At 28.5% G+C, this 14,090-nt stretch overlaps 2 protein-coding genes across 2 annotated transcripts; both read right to left on the bottom strand.

The window, feature by feature from the left end:
• Positions 1-827: 827 nt before the first annotated feature.
• On the bottom strand, positions 828-3,053 carry LOC112599903. Its single transcript, XM_025347025.1, has 5 exons — positions 2,827-3,053; positions 2,505-2,650; positions 1,940-2,162; positions 1,326-1,866; positions 828-1,274 (listed from the first exon to the last, which is right to left on the bottom strand). Exons 1-5 carry the CDS (start codon positions 3,051-3,053, stop codon positions 828-830), a joined length of 1,584 nt encoding a protein of 527 aa, XP_025202810.1.
• A 4,175-nt stretch (positions 3,054-7,228) lies between these two features.
• On the bottom strand, positions 7,229-14,068 carry LOC112599902 (the record flags this gene model as incomplete). The annotated part of the gene is given in 4 exon segments (XM_025347024.1): positions 7,229-7,345; positions 12,291-13,063; positions 13,661-13,916; positions 14,000-14,068. Coding segments are annotated over 4 exon segments (1,215 nt in total), but the record flags the coding sequence as incomplete, so codon positions are not given.
• Positions 14,069-14,090: the final 22 nt, after the last annotated feature.

Genomic DNA, 14,090 nt, shown 5'->3' with positions numbered 1-14,090 from the left:
ATAGTGTTGCGGTCGCACAATGGATTTAATGACAAGTGAACGAAACAAGACAATTTTTATAGTTGACGAACATAAATTCCGATTCCATAAGACACTTAAAAACGATATTCAACGTTGAACTTGCTACTTAAATTATTGTAAGTGTTATTTTAAATTGAACGATCATAATTTTATTATTTTTAATTCTGATAACCACAATCACCAAAAACCACATTAAGAAACGCTGAATAGACAACAATTTAATAATGCACTAAAAATTTTTAGTTAGTAGTAGGATTTATTGTATATTTAAGTTGTATTATGTTTTGTAATACTTAATATATAATATCTACATGAATAGTCAATTTTAATACTTTTGTACTATACTAGGTTCTATTTTTTATTGAAATGTATAAAACTAAAAAAATTGTATAATAAACAATAAAAAAAAAAAAAAAAAATGTTGTAATAAATTGATTGTGAGTCGGGAAAAGCAAGAAGTTTTTTTTCATTTAAATTTTAAGACTCCACGTGTTGTCAGTTTATTAAGCCATATTTCCACGACTGGTGTACTTGGTTAATATTTGGTACTAGTGGTTACTTACAATGCCGTCGGATCGGCAATATATTTGTCACTGGTGTCGTTCCCGAGGATTGTTGGTACAATACATGTGACACAAGACAAAGGAACAGCTGGTATACATGTATTATTGATCCCACGACTGGTTCGTGTAGACCAGAACCAGCCTTAGGGTAGAGCGAGGCCTAGGGAAAATTTTTTTAGATGAGGCCTATAGTGAAGACTTTTTTTTATTATTTGTAAGTCGACAAACGGTAATTATAATGTTTTAGTTGGTAAATTGTTGAGACCGACTCCAGCAGTCCAAGTTTGAAGCTATGTCTTCTTCAATAGATAATATTGCAAGTGAAGTTAGCCTTTCTTGAGTCATTGATGTTCTTAAATATGATTTTATCAGTTTTAATTTAGAAAAAGATCGTTCTGCACTGGCTACAGTTATTGGTATAGTTAGTAATATTCTGTGTGATACAGTAGCATTAGGAAATGGATTCTGAAGATCTTTTATAAACTGTAATACTTCGATAGACGTATTAATTTCTTTATGTATCATTTGTCTGAGAATTTTTAATTCAGAAAAAAGTTCTGCACCATCAATATTGTGTTTTTTACCATCCCTCAGAGAAATATCCAAATCAAAACAGCATTTCACTAAGTCATTTTCACTTATACCACGTAATTTTTCAGGAGAATATAAGAACCCATAGATATTAGAATACTCCTCAAATTGTTGAAAACGTTACTCCATGGATTGTATAGCAGTATCTACAATTTGATAAAAATATTCAATTTTAAATTTTTCTTCTGGTGTCTTATTCAAGTTTATTGGTTCATCATCTTGTTCATAAGTAAATAATCGTTTTATTTTTCGAGTCCTTGTCTCTTTAAACACAGGATTAATTTTTAAAATACTTACAATCTCTTTTGCATCAACTATTGCAGAAGTAAATCCAATATCTCTATAATTTTTCAAAAACTTTAGTAGACATTTTAAACCGTTAACTGCGACATCCAAGTTCATATCACTTAACTGTAATAGTTTGCTAACACTATTAACTAATAGAAGAAGGTCATACCATATCACTACGCTCACAATAAATTCAAAATTTTCCAATTTATTTAACGCAAGTGATTGAGCTTCACTTTTTATAGTAGAATCATTTGTAGTTTCAGCTATTTCTAAAAAAGAATCTCTAATTAAGGCAGTATGATATCTTATAGGTTTTACGCTCTCAATCCTGCTTTCCCGTCTAGTTTCTGATAATCGTTTTACTGTACAATTAGGAATATTTTTTATTGAAATAGACCACCTAATTGGAGAACCTGAAAATATAGTATATATTCTATTCATTATACCAAAAAAAGTCATTGCTTTTGAATTACATTTTGCCATATCTCCTTATAGCAGATTTAGACTGTGACAATGGAGTGAAAAATGCTTTTGGATTTTTTTGAAGAATTTTTGCTTGTACTCCTTTATACTTGCCCTTCATGTTAGCACCGTTATCGTATCCCTGCCCTCTACAATCTTCTATATTTAAGCCAATTGTATCTAATTCTGAAAGAATAGTCAAACTAATATTTTCTCCAGTCGATGAATAGATCTCTAAGAATTTAATAAAATGTTCTTCAATTTTAATTTTTTCGGAATGCATATCAACACAACGTAATACAATAGATAGCTGTTCTCTATGGCTTAAATCTGGTGTGCAATCAAGTATAATTGAATAATATTTTTCAGTACTTATTTTTTTGTAAATTGTATTTGATACAAAAGATGCCAACATATTAATAAATTCATTTTGTATGGATTTTCCTAAATATTGGTCATGTATTACTTTTGAATGGATTCTACGAATATGTTCTATAATTATGGGATCGAATTATAACATTTCTATAAGCCCAAGAAAATTTTCATTATTTGAAGTAAATAATGTGTCACTTTTACCACGAAAATCAAGATTTCGTTCTGATAAATAATGTACAATATGAAGAATACGAGTTAAAACTGCCCGCCAATGTTCAGTTTCCTTTCTAATTAATGCTAAATTTTGTTTATCAATTGTTATGTTTTTCTTCATTCTTATTTCACAACTAATCCATTTTTCAGTATTTAGTAAATGATTCTAAGAATTTTCATAACTTTTTATATTTTCTGAAATGTGTTTTCAATCACCCAGCCCATAATCTGCCAAACTACTACCATATGAATTTCCAAAAAGTTTACAGCAAAAACAATAGACGACATCTATTTCTTTGAATAAATTAACCATCTACGTTTAACTTTTTCGCCATTAGATAAAATTCTATTATAATGTTTAACTGTGAATTTTCTCTTTACTACATCATCACTAGATTTTATTGGAAAATCGTGATCGGTTATTTCAATGAGACCTTTTTTGATAATTATATCTCTTTCTCTAATGCTTAAATTACAAGGCCATTCACCGGGATCTTCGAAATTTTGAAAAACTTCATCATTTGGTTTACAAGTCATTTTATTAAAATTTGAATAAATAGTAATACCTTGTTCATCATTTATATTTACATTAATATTTTTAGACATGTCTTGTTCGTAATCAAGACTTAAAACGGAATAATTTTCATTTTCATTCAAAGAGGAAGTACTAGTAGGGAGTAATGGGACATCAATTTCACATTGCAGTTCTTCTGTATTTGGATTATTTTCTTTTGAAGGTTTTAAAATTTTTTGAAACGCACCAGTTTGATGTTCATAAACTTTTCTTTTCTTTTTTTTTTAATTTTTGACTACCAGTTCGAATTTTCGAAATTTATCTCGATCATGACCCATTATGACGAAGTAAACTGTTAAAACAGAAACGTAAAATATATAATAATACAGATTTACGCCTCAAACATACTCATTTTATTTCAAATTTGATTAAAAAAACTAATAAATATATAAAATTGTGTGTTACAATACATTAAATTTATGTACTCATGTGTATAGATGTACAATCGTATAATATTATCATTGACTAATGACTATATAAATTATATAATTTATACACATATGTATAATGTATATGGTATATTTACGTACAGTGAAAACTCTTTTTAACGAATCTGAAGGGACCAAGAGATTTCTTTCATTATACAGTTTTTGTAATAAATAGTTAAGTTAATATAATAAATTAATATTGTTTGAAATCGTTTTCGTTGACAAAATGATTTTATTACAATAGTATACGTATTACGTATAGCATCAAAATCTCCAACACAAGTACATATATAATCAATAATCTATAGTCTATGGTATAAACTACATAATAATAATAAAACTCATAACGACAACTGTTCCTCTGTTTACTGTATGTAATCTGTCCACTAAATTAAAATCGTATTTTTTTTATTATTTTTTTTTATTTCGCCGAAAAATTATAAAATTATGAATAATTTCATTAACGCGAGGCCCAAAATGTCATACAAAAGCGTAAGGCCCGGACAGGGGCCCCGCTAGCCCCTGCCTAAGGCCGGCACTGGTGTAGACCAAGAAAATAATAGCATGCTAACTTTGATTCAGATTCATTAATGCCAAAGTTAATGAGTACTAATTTTGAATAATATTTTATAATGTAATAATTTTGTTAATGTACATTACAATAATTTTATATTTACAAAAAAATAAAAAGTGAAAATATTAAATTATTAATAAAATTAGGCTTCCGCTAATGGTGTAATTGCAGAGTGATATGGTAAGGATAGATCTCCTCCCCCCCCCCCCCCACAATACGCTGTATTTATTTATTTGTATTTCGTTGCGTCTTATCTTAATTTTAAGTTTAAATACAAATAAATTTAGGTATATATTATTATGAACTAAAAATAAAACGATAATAATTTTAATACTTCATTAGTAAGTTTTCAATATAAATGATTTTTTAGATAATAATATATTACCTACTGTTTTGTAGCGATCATATATTGTAAATTGTTGTGTAGCAAAAATAAAATAAAATATTATGTTAATATGACTGATGAATAGGGCCCGGATTTCATTGCAAACATATCTTTTTTTGGTTAATCTTAGACAATGCTTTCCAAGTTTATAATTTGATTCATATAACGGAAACTTCAAAGGTGAAATTTTTTGCTTATTTTGCACATTTCAATATGTTTTCATTTTTAAAACATTTTTTAGTATTTTTCGGTCATTTTTTTTTTTTTTAATGCATATTTGTACAATATACGAGTAGGTATAATATATAGTATTTATACCTATTAAGACCATAGATTAAATATGCTTATACACAGTGATGTATTCTTAATTTTTTTCTAGGGTATACGCTCAGCACATAGACGTATATTGAGAGGAGAGGGGCGGGGAGCTTAATCATCTCACTCTCTCAAAAAAAAAAAATTCTAACCAAACCTAAAATTAACTTATTGTGAGTTGTGGGGTATACCACCGCGCCCTTATATTTAAATTGATTTATCTAACCCCCCCCCCCCCCCCCAAACACACACACACAAAAAAAGTTTTTAGACATGAGTTAGTATTTACTTTTTTATCACATAATTTTCATTTGTTATGTATGTGGTAAAAAAAATTGATCATAAACATTTTTTGTAAAAATTATAACTATAAGACAATTGGTAATTCAATAAAAATCTTTTTTAATAAGAACATCTGAATATAATATAATATATTACATAACATTAATCATCATAAATATAAAAATGTGAACTGATTATAGAATCTGCCATAGACTTTTTTTTGCAGGTCTTCATTGCTCATGGGTTTAGGTTTATAGTTCTTCGACTTTGTGTCATCTGCAGACCTATGATTGACCAACCAACTTTTGACATAGGTATCTGGATTCCAAATATTTATTGGAGGTCCATTAATATTAATAAACATCAGATTTGAAATATTATATATTGTTAGCCTTGAACGGATATCCGTGCATATATTATTCATTGCACTGAACCCCCTCTCACATTCAGCTGTTGAACATGGGAATGTTTTGAGAAAATTATAAAATGTTGGCATCACTTTTTCGGAGGAGTTAGTAGGATCGTCAATTAGTTTTTTCATACCATTAATCGCTTCATTTTGGTTCAATAAAAATCGATTACATAAATATTTTATTTTATCTTCCCCGTATCGAATATCCACTTCATCAGGCCATGTTGATTTATCTAAAACTGAAATGTTTTCTAAAATCATTTTATTTTCACTTTCATTTTCAAGAAGTCTTGACATTAAATTATTTTCTATACTTGTTAGAAATTGATTTTTATTGATATATATTAATTTTTTGTAACATGTGAGTTTTATATTTTTAAATTCCATTTCATCAATGGCAATTACTGCTTGTGCCATATGTTCACCATCGTGTGTTTTAAAAGAATTAATTACTCTAATACATCTCTTAATACAATGGTCTGCTTCCATTAATGTAATACTGTGACTTTGAAGTTCTGTTAATAAATAGCCAATTCATAAAGAACATCACACATAATAGATAGATCTTTTAAAAATTCAGGACTTGCCAATTTATTGTAGAGCCCTAAGTATTTACTTTTAGTTTTAGAATATCTACTTAGATCATTTGATGCAATTGAAAAATGATTGCAAAGAGCTGGGAATATTTTCCATACGGCATTTACTGCTCTCTAGCTACTTGCAACCCAACGGACGCTAAGAACACGGCCTATTTTTAAAAATACTACTTCTAATTCATTGCAGATATTTTTTAATTCGGTTTGATTTTTAGGCGAGGCACTATACAAAACATAAAGTGAATCTAAAAATAGTTTAAAATGATTTGTGGCCACTATATCTTTAAGGGAATCATTTACCGCTAGTTCCAGTCGATGATTCAAGCAGTGCCAACTAAATATAAGTGGATATTTATCTTTAAGTCGCTTAGCAACACCATTCTTTTTTCCTAATAAGACACTGGCACCATCACTAACAAATGAAATCCAATGCTGCTTTAAATAGTTTTCATTGAGTCCAGAACTGTGAAGACATTCAAGTAGTTGTTCAACAATATTTTCGGCGGTTTGGTTTTTTAACTCAACCAAATCCAGAAAAATAAAAATTGGATCTTTATTTGATATAGAAACTTTTAAATAAATAACCATCCCACACAAAACACTAACTGTTGTTGATTCATCGATTAAAATGGAGCATTTTGCATTATTTTCAATTAATTTTTCTTTCATTTTTTTAGAAATATGTTGAATTATATAAGTAGATGAGTACCTTGAATGAAGTGTACATCCAAGTTTAACACCATTAAGCATTTGTAATTCTATAAGCTTAAAGTGGTCATCAAATGGACGGTTATACTTAGCTAAGTAATAAGCAGTACGAAAAATATTACATGTTGATTTATTCACATCATTTATATTTTCCTCTAAAAGCGTAGGTAAGTTATTCGATTTTTTTTCATTAAGTATTAAGCATGCAGACTCATGTGCAGTCGAAGAATAATGTTTTTTAAGTTTATTTCTTAAAATTGATAATCGAGTTTTTTGGTTTTTATTCATTCCTCCGTCAATTTGGCATAGAGCCCATTCTTTTGATATTTCAATTTTTAGAGGTGTTTTAAATGTACGAGTACTCACTTCTTTACATATACTACATCCTATTTTACCATTAGCACATTCAAGCCCTTTGTACTTCTCTTTTTTTTCCATCTATTGTGCAGCAGACCACTCTGGCGGCCACAATTTATCTTGACATTCATTGGAATTTTCAACTTCTTTAACAGTAGATAAAGTAATCTTTGATATATCTACAACAAGTTCTTTAACCTATACAAAATAATAAATGCATAAATTAGAATCCTTATTTTAAAAGTATTTAAAATTATATAAAAGCACATTTAAGCAGCATTTAAATATGGATAACATAATTGAGTTAAAAAAATATTAATGCACGATTCCACCTAAAATTTTACAAGTGGAAATTATAGCTTTAGCAATTTAGTTAAAAAATTCAATACACAACCTTTATTAGTTTTGGAATGTTAATATGTTATAAAATTATAATAATGATAAATTAATTTTTAATTTTTTCAAAATTAGGTAAACATTGATTCAATAACCAATGTTTGGTCACCAATCTGCTTGAATTGGTATGTTACTCTGTATAAACAAATTATTTATATTATTATTTATTACCAAATAGGTAGTCCAAATACATGTGGTAAAACACAAAAGTATCTAATAAAATATATAGGTATTTAAATGTGAAATTAAATACCTGATTTTGATGTGACTGTAATTTTTCAAGACTACCATCACTTATGTTTGTTTCCATCAACTCTGTACTTACCTACAACAGTTTAATAATTTTCTAATAATTTTTCCAACAAATAAAATAATGTTTTAAAAACGTGGCTTAATACTTAGATTTACATTTTTTGATTTTTTGTTGAAAAATGCTAACAAGTTGCTTTGGGATCTTTTTTTGTCAGCCATAACGTACAGAAGAGAGAATACTTACCTATTTTAAATATGAAGACGGTAGTAAATATAATTACTTAATAGTCAATAGCAAACCAGTTATTGAAACTATTGAACTATGCTACAAATTACAATCAATATTATAGACGGATGTTATTATGATTTACACGATTAATGTATACGTATACTAAATACTACAGAATAATATATTATTCGCTAAGTAATACACGATTACTATTATAAACAACTTGTTCTTTAAAATATTATTGTGATTAAATACTATCCTCGGATTATGGTCTATGATTTTCGAAAACGAATCCTTTTCAATGTTGCAAACACAATAGACAAATCGTTGTCACAAAAAGTCAACGAGCGATTTTGGCGTTATTTTCTACCAATTCTGACTGATTTTTGATAAGGCATCTGTGAAAAACTCTTTTGTTTTTGAAGCCGCTTTCGATACAATAATACAATATCATTCTTATAATCTGCAGTGCCTCAAATCAACCATAACTACAGAGATAATATTACAACAATATTAGCTGTGACCATAACATTGATTGTGTTGTATACATAGTCGTGATTATAATTAATATAAATATATGAATTATTCTTTGATATCATCGAGATGTAGTTGTCGCAAAACAGGTTAACCGTGCGTAGGTCGTCACTATGTAGGTCAACTATGACAGGATGCAGTGGGGAAACGGTCTGCCGCCTGTGCAACGAAGTACTAATATACTTCCTAAGATATCTGTACAACGAAAAACGAGCCGCCGGCGTTGCTTTGCAATTAAATTTTTTGATAATGTTTAGTGCATTAAAATCTGGGCCCTAGCGATGAGTTATCAATGTATTATAAAGGGTGTTATGATGAAAAACCACCACAGATCTGTCTTGAAGTATTTTTTGATACCCCCCCCCCTTATATGACATTTTGAATTACGCCACTGGCCATCACCACGAATATTTGCTATAAACAAACCAGCTGTGAGAAGTGTACGTGGTTACACGTACAAGTGTTCAATTGTTGGCGTATTTGGCAGGTACACCAGTCGTCGGAATGCGACATTAATCTATACACCCCACCAAATCATAATTTTTTTTCGAACAGCTATGTCAATATATCGTCATAATAATTAATAGGTTAAGTCATTTGCGAATTTCATAGAACTATACTAAAACAAAATCATTGTAATTAAATAAAACAAAAAAAGGAAATAATGGGTGTATACTCACATTTACTTCACGTTTTTCTAATTTCGTTAAAAAATAAAAACATTAGGACATTGTTATCTGATGAATAAATAATGAAACAACACATTAAGAAAACCAATCTGAATTAGAGTGATACTTGAAATATAATCTATAATTATAGCCGTAATAGTATAATGCATCACTTAGACAAAAATAAATGTCTTCAAAACTCTATTTAACCTGTGGAACAATTGTGTTGGTAGTACATAATCATTAAGAGGGCGTCACAGTAGAAAAAAATCGACTGTAAAACATGCTTTCGTACTTCCAATAGTTCTCAGGCCTCGTTGATCGTAAAAACATGATTTTGTTATCAAAATAATTACGAGAAGTTGCACTAAATATTCTTGGAACAGAATTTTAAAATATTTTTTCTAACCAATTTTATTTGTGTTTGAAGTTTGTAAAATTTTCATTTTTTTAAAAAAATTATATAAAATCGGCAAATTTAGATATCAAAAATCTGTTCCAAGAATATTTAGTACAACTTCTCGTGATTATTTTGATACCAAAATCATGTTTCTACGATCAACGAGGCCTGAGTACTATTGAAAATACGAAAGCATGTTTTGGCAAAAAAATTATGAATTTGCCGTCGTCATGTGCTGCTAAAACGATTATAGCGGCAGCGTTCTGAAATAGTACTTCTTCCACCACCCCGCTTGCATAAGCAGTCGTACCGCATCAAAGGTCAAAACTGGTTATTTATCGTAGCCGCGCACGGGTTATAAATAGCCAAATACATCAATACGAAAATAATAATTTTGTCAATGAATAATATTATTTTATTTTTCGATGTTATAAATCGTATTCTTATTACTATCGTATTTTGCGCAAAATGGAACTACATAATATTATATTGTAAAATTGTCACACATCAGCTAGAAAACGTACGATTTAAACAATTTTTTTTTTCAATTATAGACGATTGCTCCATAAAATTAGCGTATTGATATTCAAGACAATTTTTTTTAAATTTAAATTAGTTTAACTGTATAAGTAAAAAAAGGTAGCCAAGTGGGTGTCGCTCTGCTTTACAGTAGGTTACAAGTGAGCACTACATACCTACTGGATTGTGTTAAATTTGATTTCAGTATTGTATAAGAAAAACGAATCCTAACGAAGACGAAGAGTCAGCCTATGATATATTATAATAATATATATTTGTAACTAGAAAATAATTTAAAATTTGACAATTTTTTTCAAAATTCAAACATAAAAAACTTATAAAGAAAACTTGGGCACGTTGATTTTTAATATTTTTCAACTGCTATTGTAACAATAATATGTGCAGGAGCCTTGAATTAAATTTTCACGCTTCTTGACCCAACAAATTTATAATTACTAATTTATCAACAACTATAGAAAAAAAATTGAAAATGTCCGTAAACAGCTCAGAAAAAGTGAAAATTTTTTGAAAATAGTATCAAGTATAGGAATTGATACAATATATATATATAGTATAAATTATTAAAAGTATCTACAGTTATTCGTTTTTTTAATTACAACATAAGAAAATCGCTAAATGATAAATCGAGTGAATATCCAATGTTGTAAAAATCTGAATTTCAAACGCTCATAAAGATTAAATTTGTATTTCCGGTAGATATTTTTTTCATAAAACTAGACAACCTTATGAAGAATCTTGTACTAAATTTTTAAATTTTAGATTTTAGATTTAAAAAGAAAAATTGTTATGAATTTCTAACAAAATAATTTGCACATTTTCTTCATTTTTACGTATTTTCTATTCTGTGATAATACACAGAAATTTTGTTATTTTCTATCAAACACGATTTGCTTATGCCTAATACATAAAACAATAATTTATATATTATTTACAAATATATTTTATCAATATTACGTATCATGTAATTTATTAATTTATATGGTATTCGAAGATATATTTGCGTCTTTTAGTCTAAACTATCTATGTCCTATACTCATTCATAGATAGCTAGATGTATGTAGCATAGAGTAATATAGAGGTGGCGTTTATTCTACTAGTGTAGCCAAAAACGTAGACTCAAATTACAGTATAACCATTTTAACGGACTAAAATATTGTATAGATTCAAACAGTGTAGGCAATCTATTCAATTATAATTTACTTACTGAACCATAATAATTATCGCCATATTTCAAAAATCAGTTTTCTCATAATGGCACTATTTATTTATTTATTTATTTATTTATTTATTTATATATATTATATATATACTAGCTGACCGTACACAAGATAGATAGCGAATTAAATAAACAGGCACCATCTCCTTTAATATGTAAAAATAAATAAATAAATAACAAATAAAAACATAATTAAATGAAAAATAAATACAAATATAACATTTACTGTCCTTAAATAGTGTCATTTTATTATACCAACATTCTAAAGATGGGGTTTCATTTTGACTTTAAACTATAATTTACTTTAAGCTTAATATAGGTAAATGAAATTGATTTTATTAATAGTGTTAAATGATCAGCTTAATGGACTACTATTTTCTAGACTGTGTGATTTTAGTGAAATAAATATATTAGAGTTGTAAAATGATGAAGAACTTTAGTTTGAGATGCAAATGTATTTATAGGTTGATTTTGATAGTGAATGATTTTAATAATTTTCAGTTTGCATACAAATTAAAATAACTTCATCGCTGGATAATTTAGGCCACCTTTATCACCTTATTTTTAACAGCGATTAATGAATTACAAAATGGTTCTCTGTTTTTTGAACATAATGCTCGTTGACAAGTATCACAGTTAATGGTTGATAACAACTATGTACAACAAATCCTGCGATATAAATTATAACTCCTTAGAGAAATTCAGAAAATTATACAAACTTTGATTACAAATATAATCATGGTCATTATATAATGAATCGACCTCTTCAATATGTTTTCAGAAGAGATAATATCTTTATTATAATTATATGTGGAACTATTTATTGTTTTAATTGGATCAGAACTGGAATAATGCAATATATCAATATTTTCCAAAGGAATGCAGTTTCCAGTACTAAAATTACCAACATTATGCGATTGTACTACTAATTTTTTATATGCGGATTGAAATTGGCGTGCTGAAGGATTATTGTTGTAACCACCCATCGCTCTTACTGAACCAAAAAACAACTCTAAATGATCTTGACTTATTGTGTACATTCTAATGTGGTCTAAGATATCTGAATCAATGAAAGTTGAGTATAAGTGTAAGGTAGAATTCAAACATACAATGAATCCTAGAAAACCAGTCTTTCTATTTGACTCTAATACAGGTACAAATAAGCCATTATCTTTAATTTTTAGTCCTCTTATGTAATCAGTCATCAACTTTGTAAATTCAAACACTTGTTGGAAATTGTCTTTACATATAGCTTTTTTATTTCCAATACAATTAATGGATCTAGAGTTCATAATATCAAATGCCGCATTGAACATTTCTATAAATCTTACTGTTCCATCTACATCAGAAAATTCTTGAAGACTTAAATTATACTTGCAAAATTTTAATGCATCTGCTACAGATTGGCTTAACAGTTGTGTAGCTAACTTAACCTTCATCTTCTGCTTGAAGAAAAATATATGACTCTTTCTTAATTTGTTCGCAAGGTGACACTCTTCATTCTCCTGAATCAAAAATAATTGTTCTACTAAATTGAAATATATTTGCTTACCATCACCATCAATAAATTCCCGTTTCTCGCCAAAAGCATTCCGCACAAGCTTCACCATATGAGCTGGATCCATAAATACAGCAATATTATCAAATATACTATTTAGTCTGTTTGCATTGAAATCACAGCCTAATAAACGTGCCATTGTTAAATTCGAAGAACAACCATCAAATGTTAAACTAGCTATAGAAACTCCTGTTTCTTTTAATAAATTTAATGCATGTTTCGTAAGCTCAGCTTTTTGAGCACCAGTTAATGAAGACGCTTGGAAATACCCAACAGGTATTTTCCAATTTTCATTAATAGATACTACCATAAACACTAAGCATTCTTTAGCTATTTCCAAACTATCATACTCTATACCGGTTCCCAAATCTACTCTCCCATAATAATTTTGTCCATCAAAATCAAGCTGCTGACGAATAGCCATCTCATCGAGCATTAAATTACAAATTACTGGTTTATTAGCAAACTTTACTTTTAAGGTAAGCATTTTTAAAGCTTCGCCAGTGAACCCTGGTTTAGCATCCACATGCAAATACCATTTCGACAAAGTTCGAACATGTGGTAGAATGGTATTAAATTGCTTTCTTACGTAATTATAAGCTTTAGCTGAAAAAACATGCAAGGACAAAGCAAATTGTCTTATAGCTGGGCTATATTTTTTGGGAACTTTTTTATTGTTATTTTTTTTAGACCAATTAGTAATTAAATCTGTGTATTTACCAAATGAATCTAATAAGATGTCTGTGGCGTCTTCATTTATAAGATTTTCTTTTTTCAACTGAAGAATAATACTTTTTAGAGATGCAATTTTTTTTTCTTTACGCCTTAATGCTTGTTGAAGTGTTTTTACTTGTTTCTTCTTTGAGGAAATTTGTCTTGACAATTTATTAAGTCCAAGCTTCAAACAACGTCGCCTTGGTGTATCGTCAACAGCAATGGTACTAGAAGTAGCCAAAAATGAAGGATCCACATTGTCCTTAACAAAATATGAGTACCAAATGTTAGATGATAAAATATAATTAAAGTTTCAAGATTAAATTTAATTGTAAAGTAAATTACTTCAACTGTAGTATTCAAACTGGTATCTAATAAAGACACTCCTTCACAGTCAATATTTTTAGCAGATACCTAAATGACAAATCAATTTATA

The sequence above is a fragment of the Melanaphis sacchari genome, unplaced genomic scaffold (assembly GCF_002803265.2).
Source record: "Melanaphis sacchari strain LSU unplaced genomic scaffold, SCAv2.0 Contig567_pilon_pilon, whole genome shotgun sequence".
Taxonomy (NCBI): Eukaryota; Metazoa; Arthropoda; class Insecta; order Hemiptera; family Aphididae; genus Melanaphis; species Melanaphis sacchari.
Note: the sequence above shows the minus strand (reverse complement) of the source record. Positions and strands in the feature narration are given on the sequence as shown.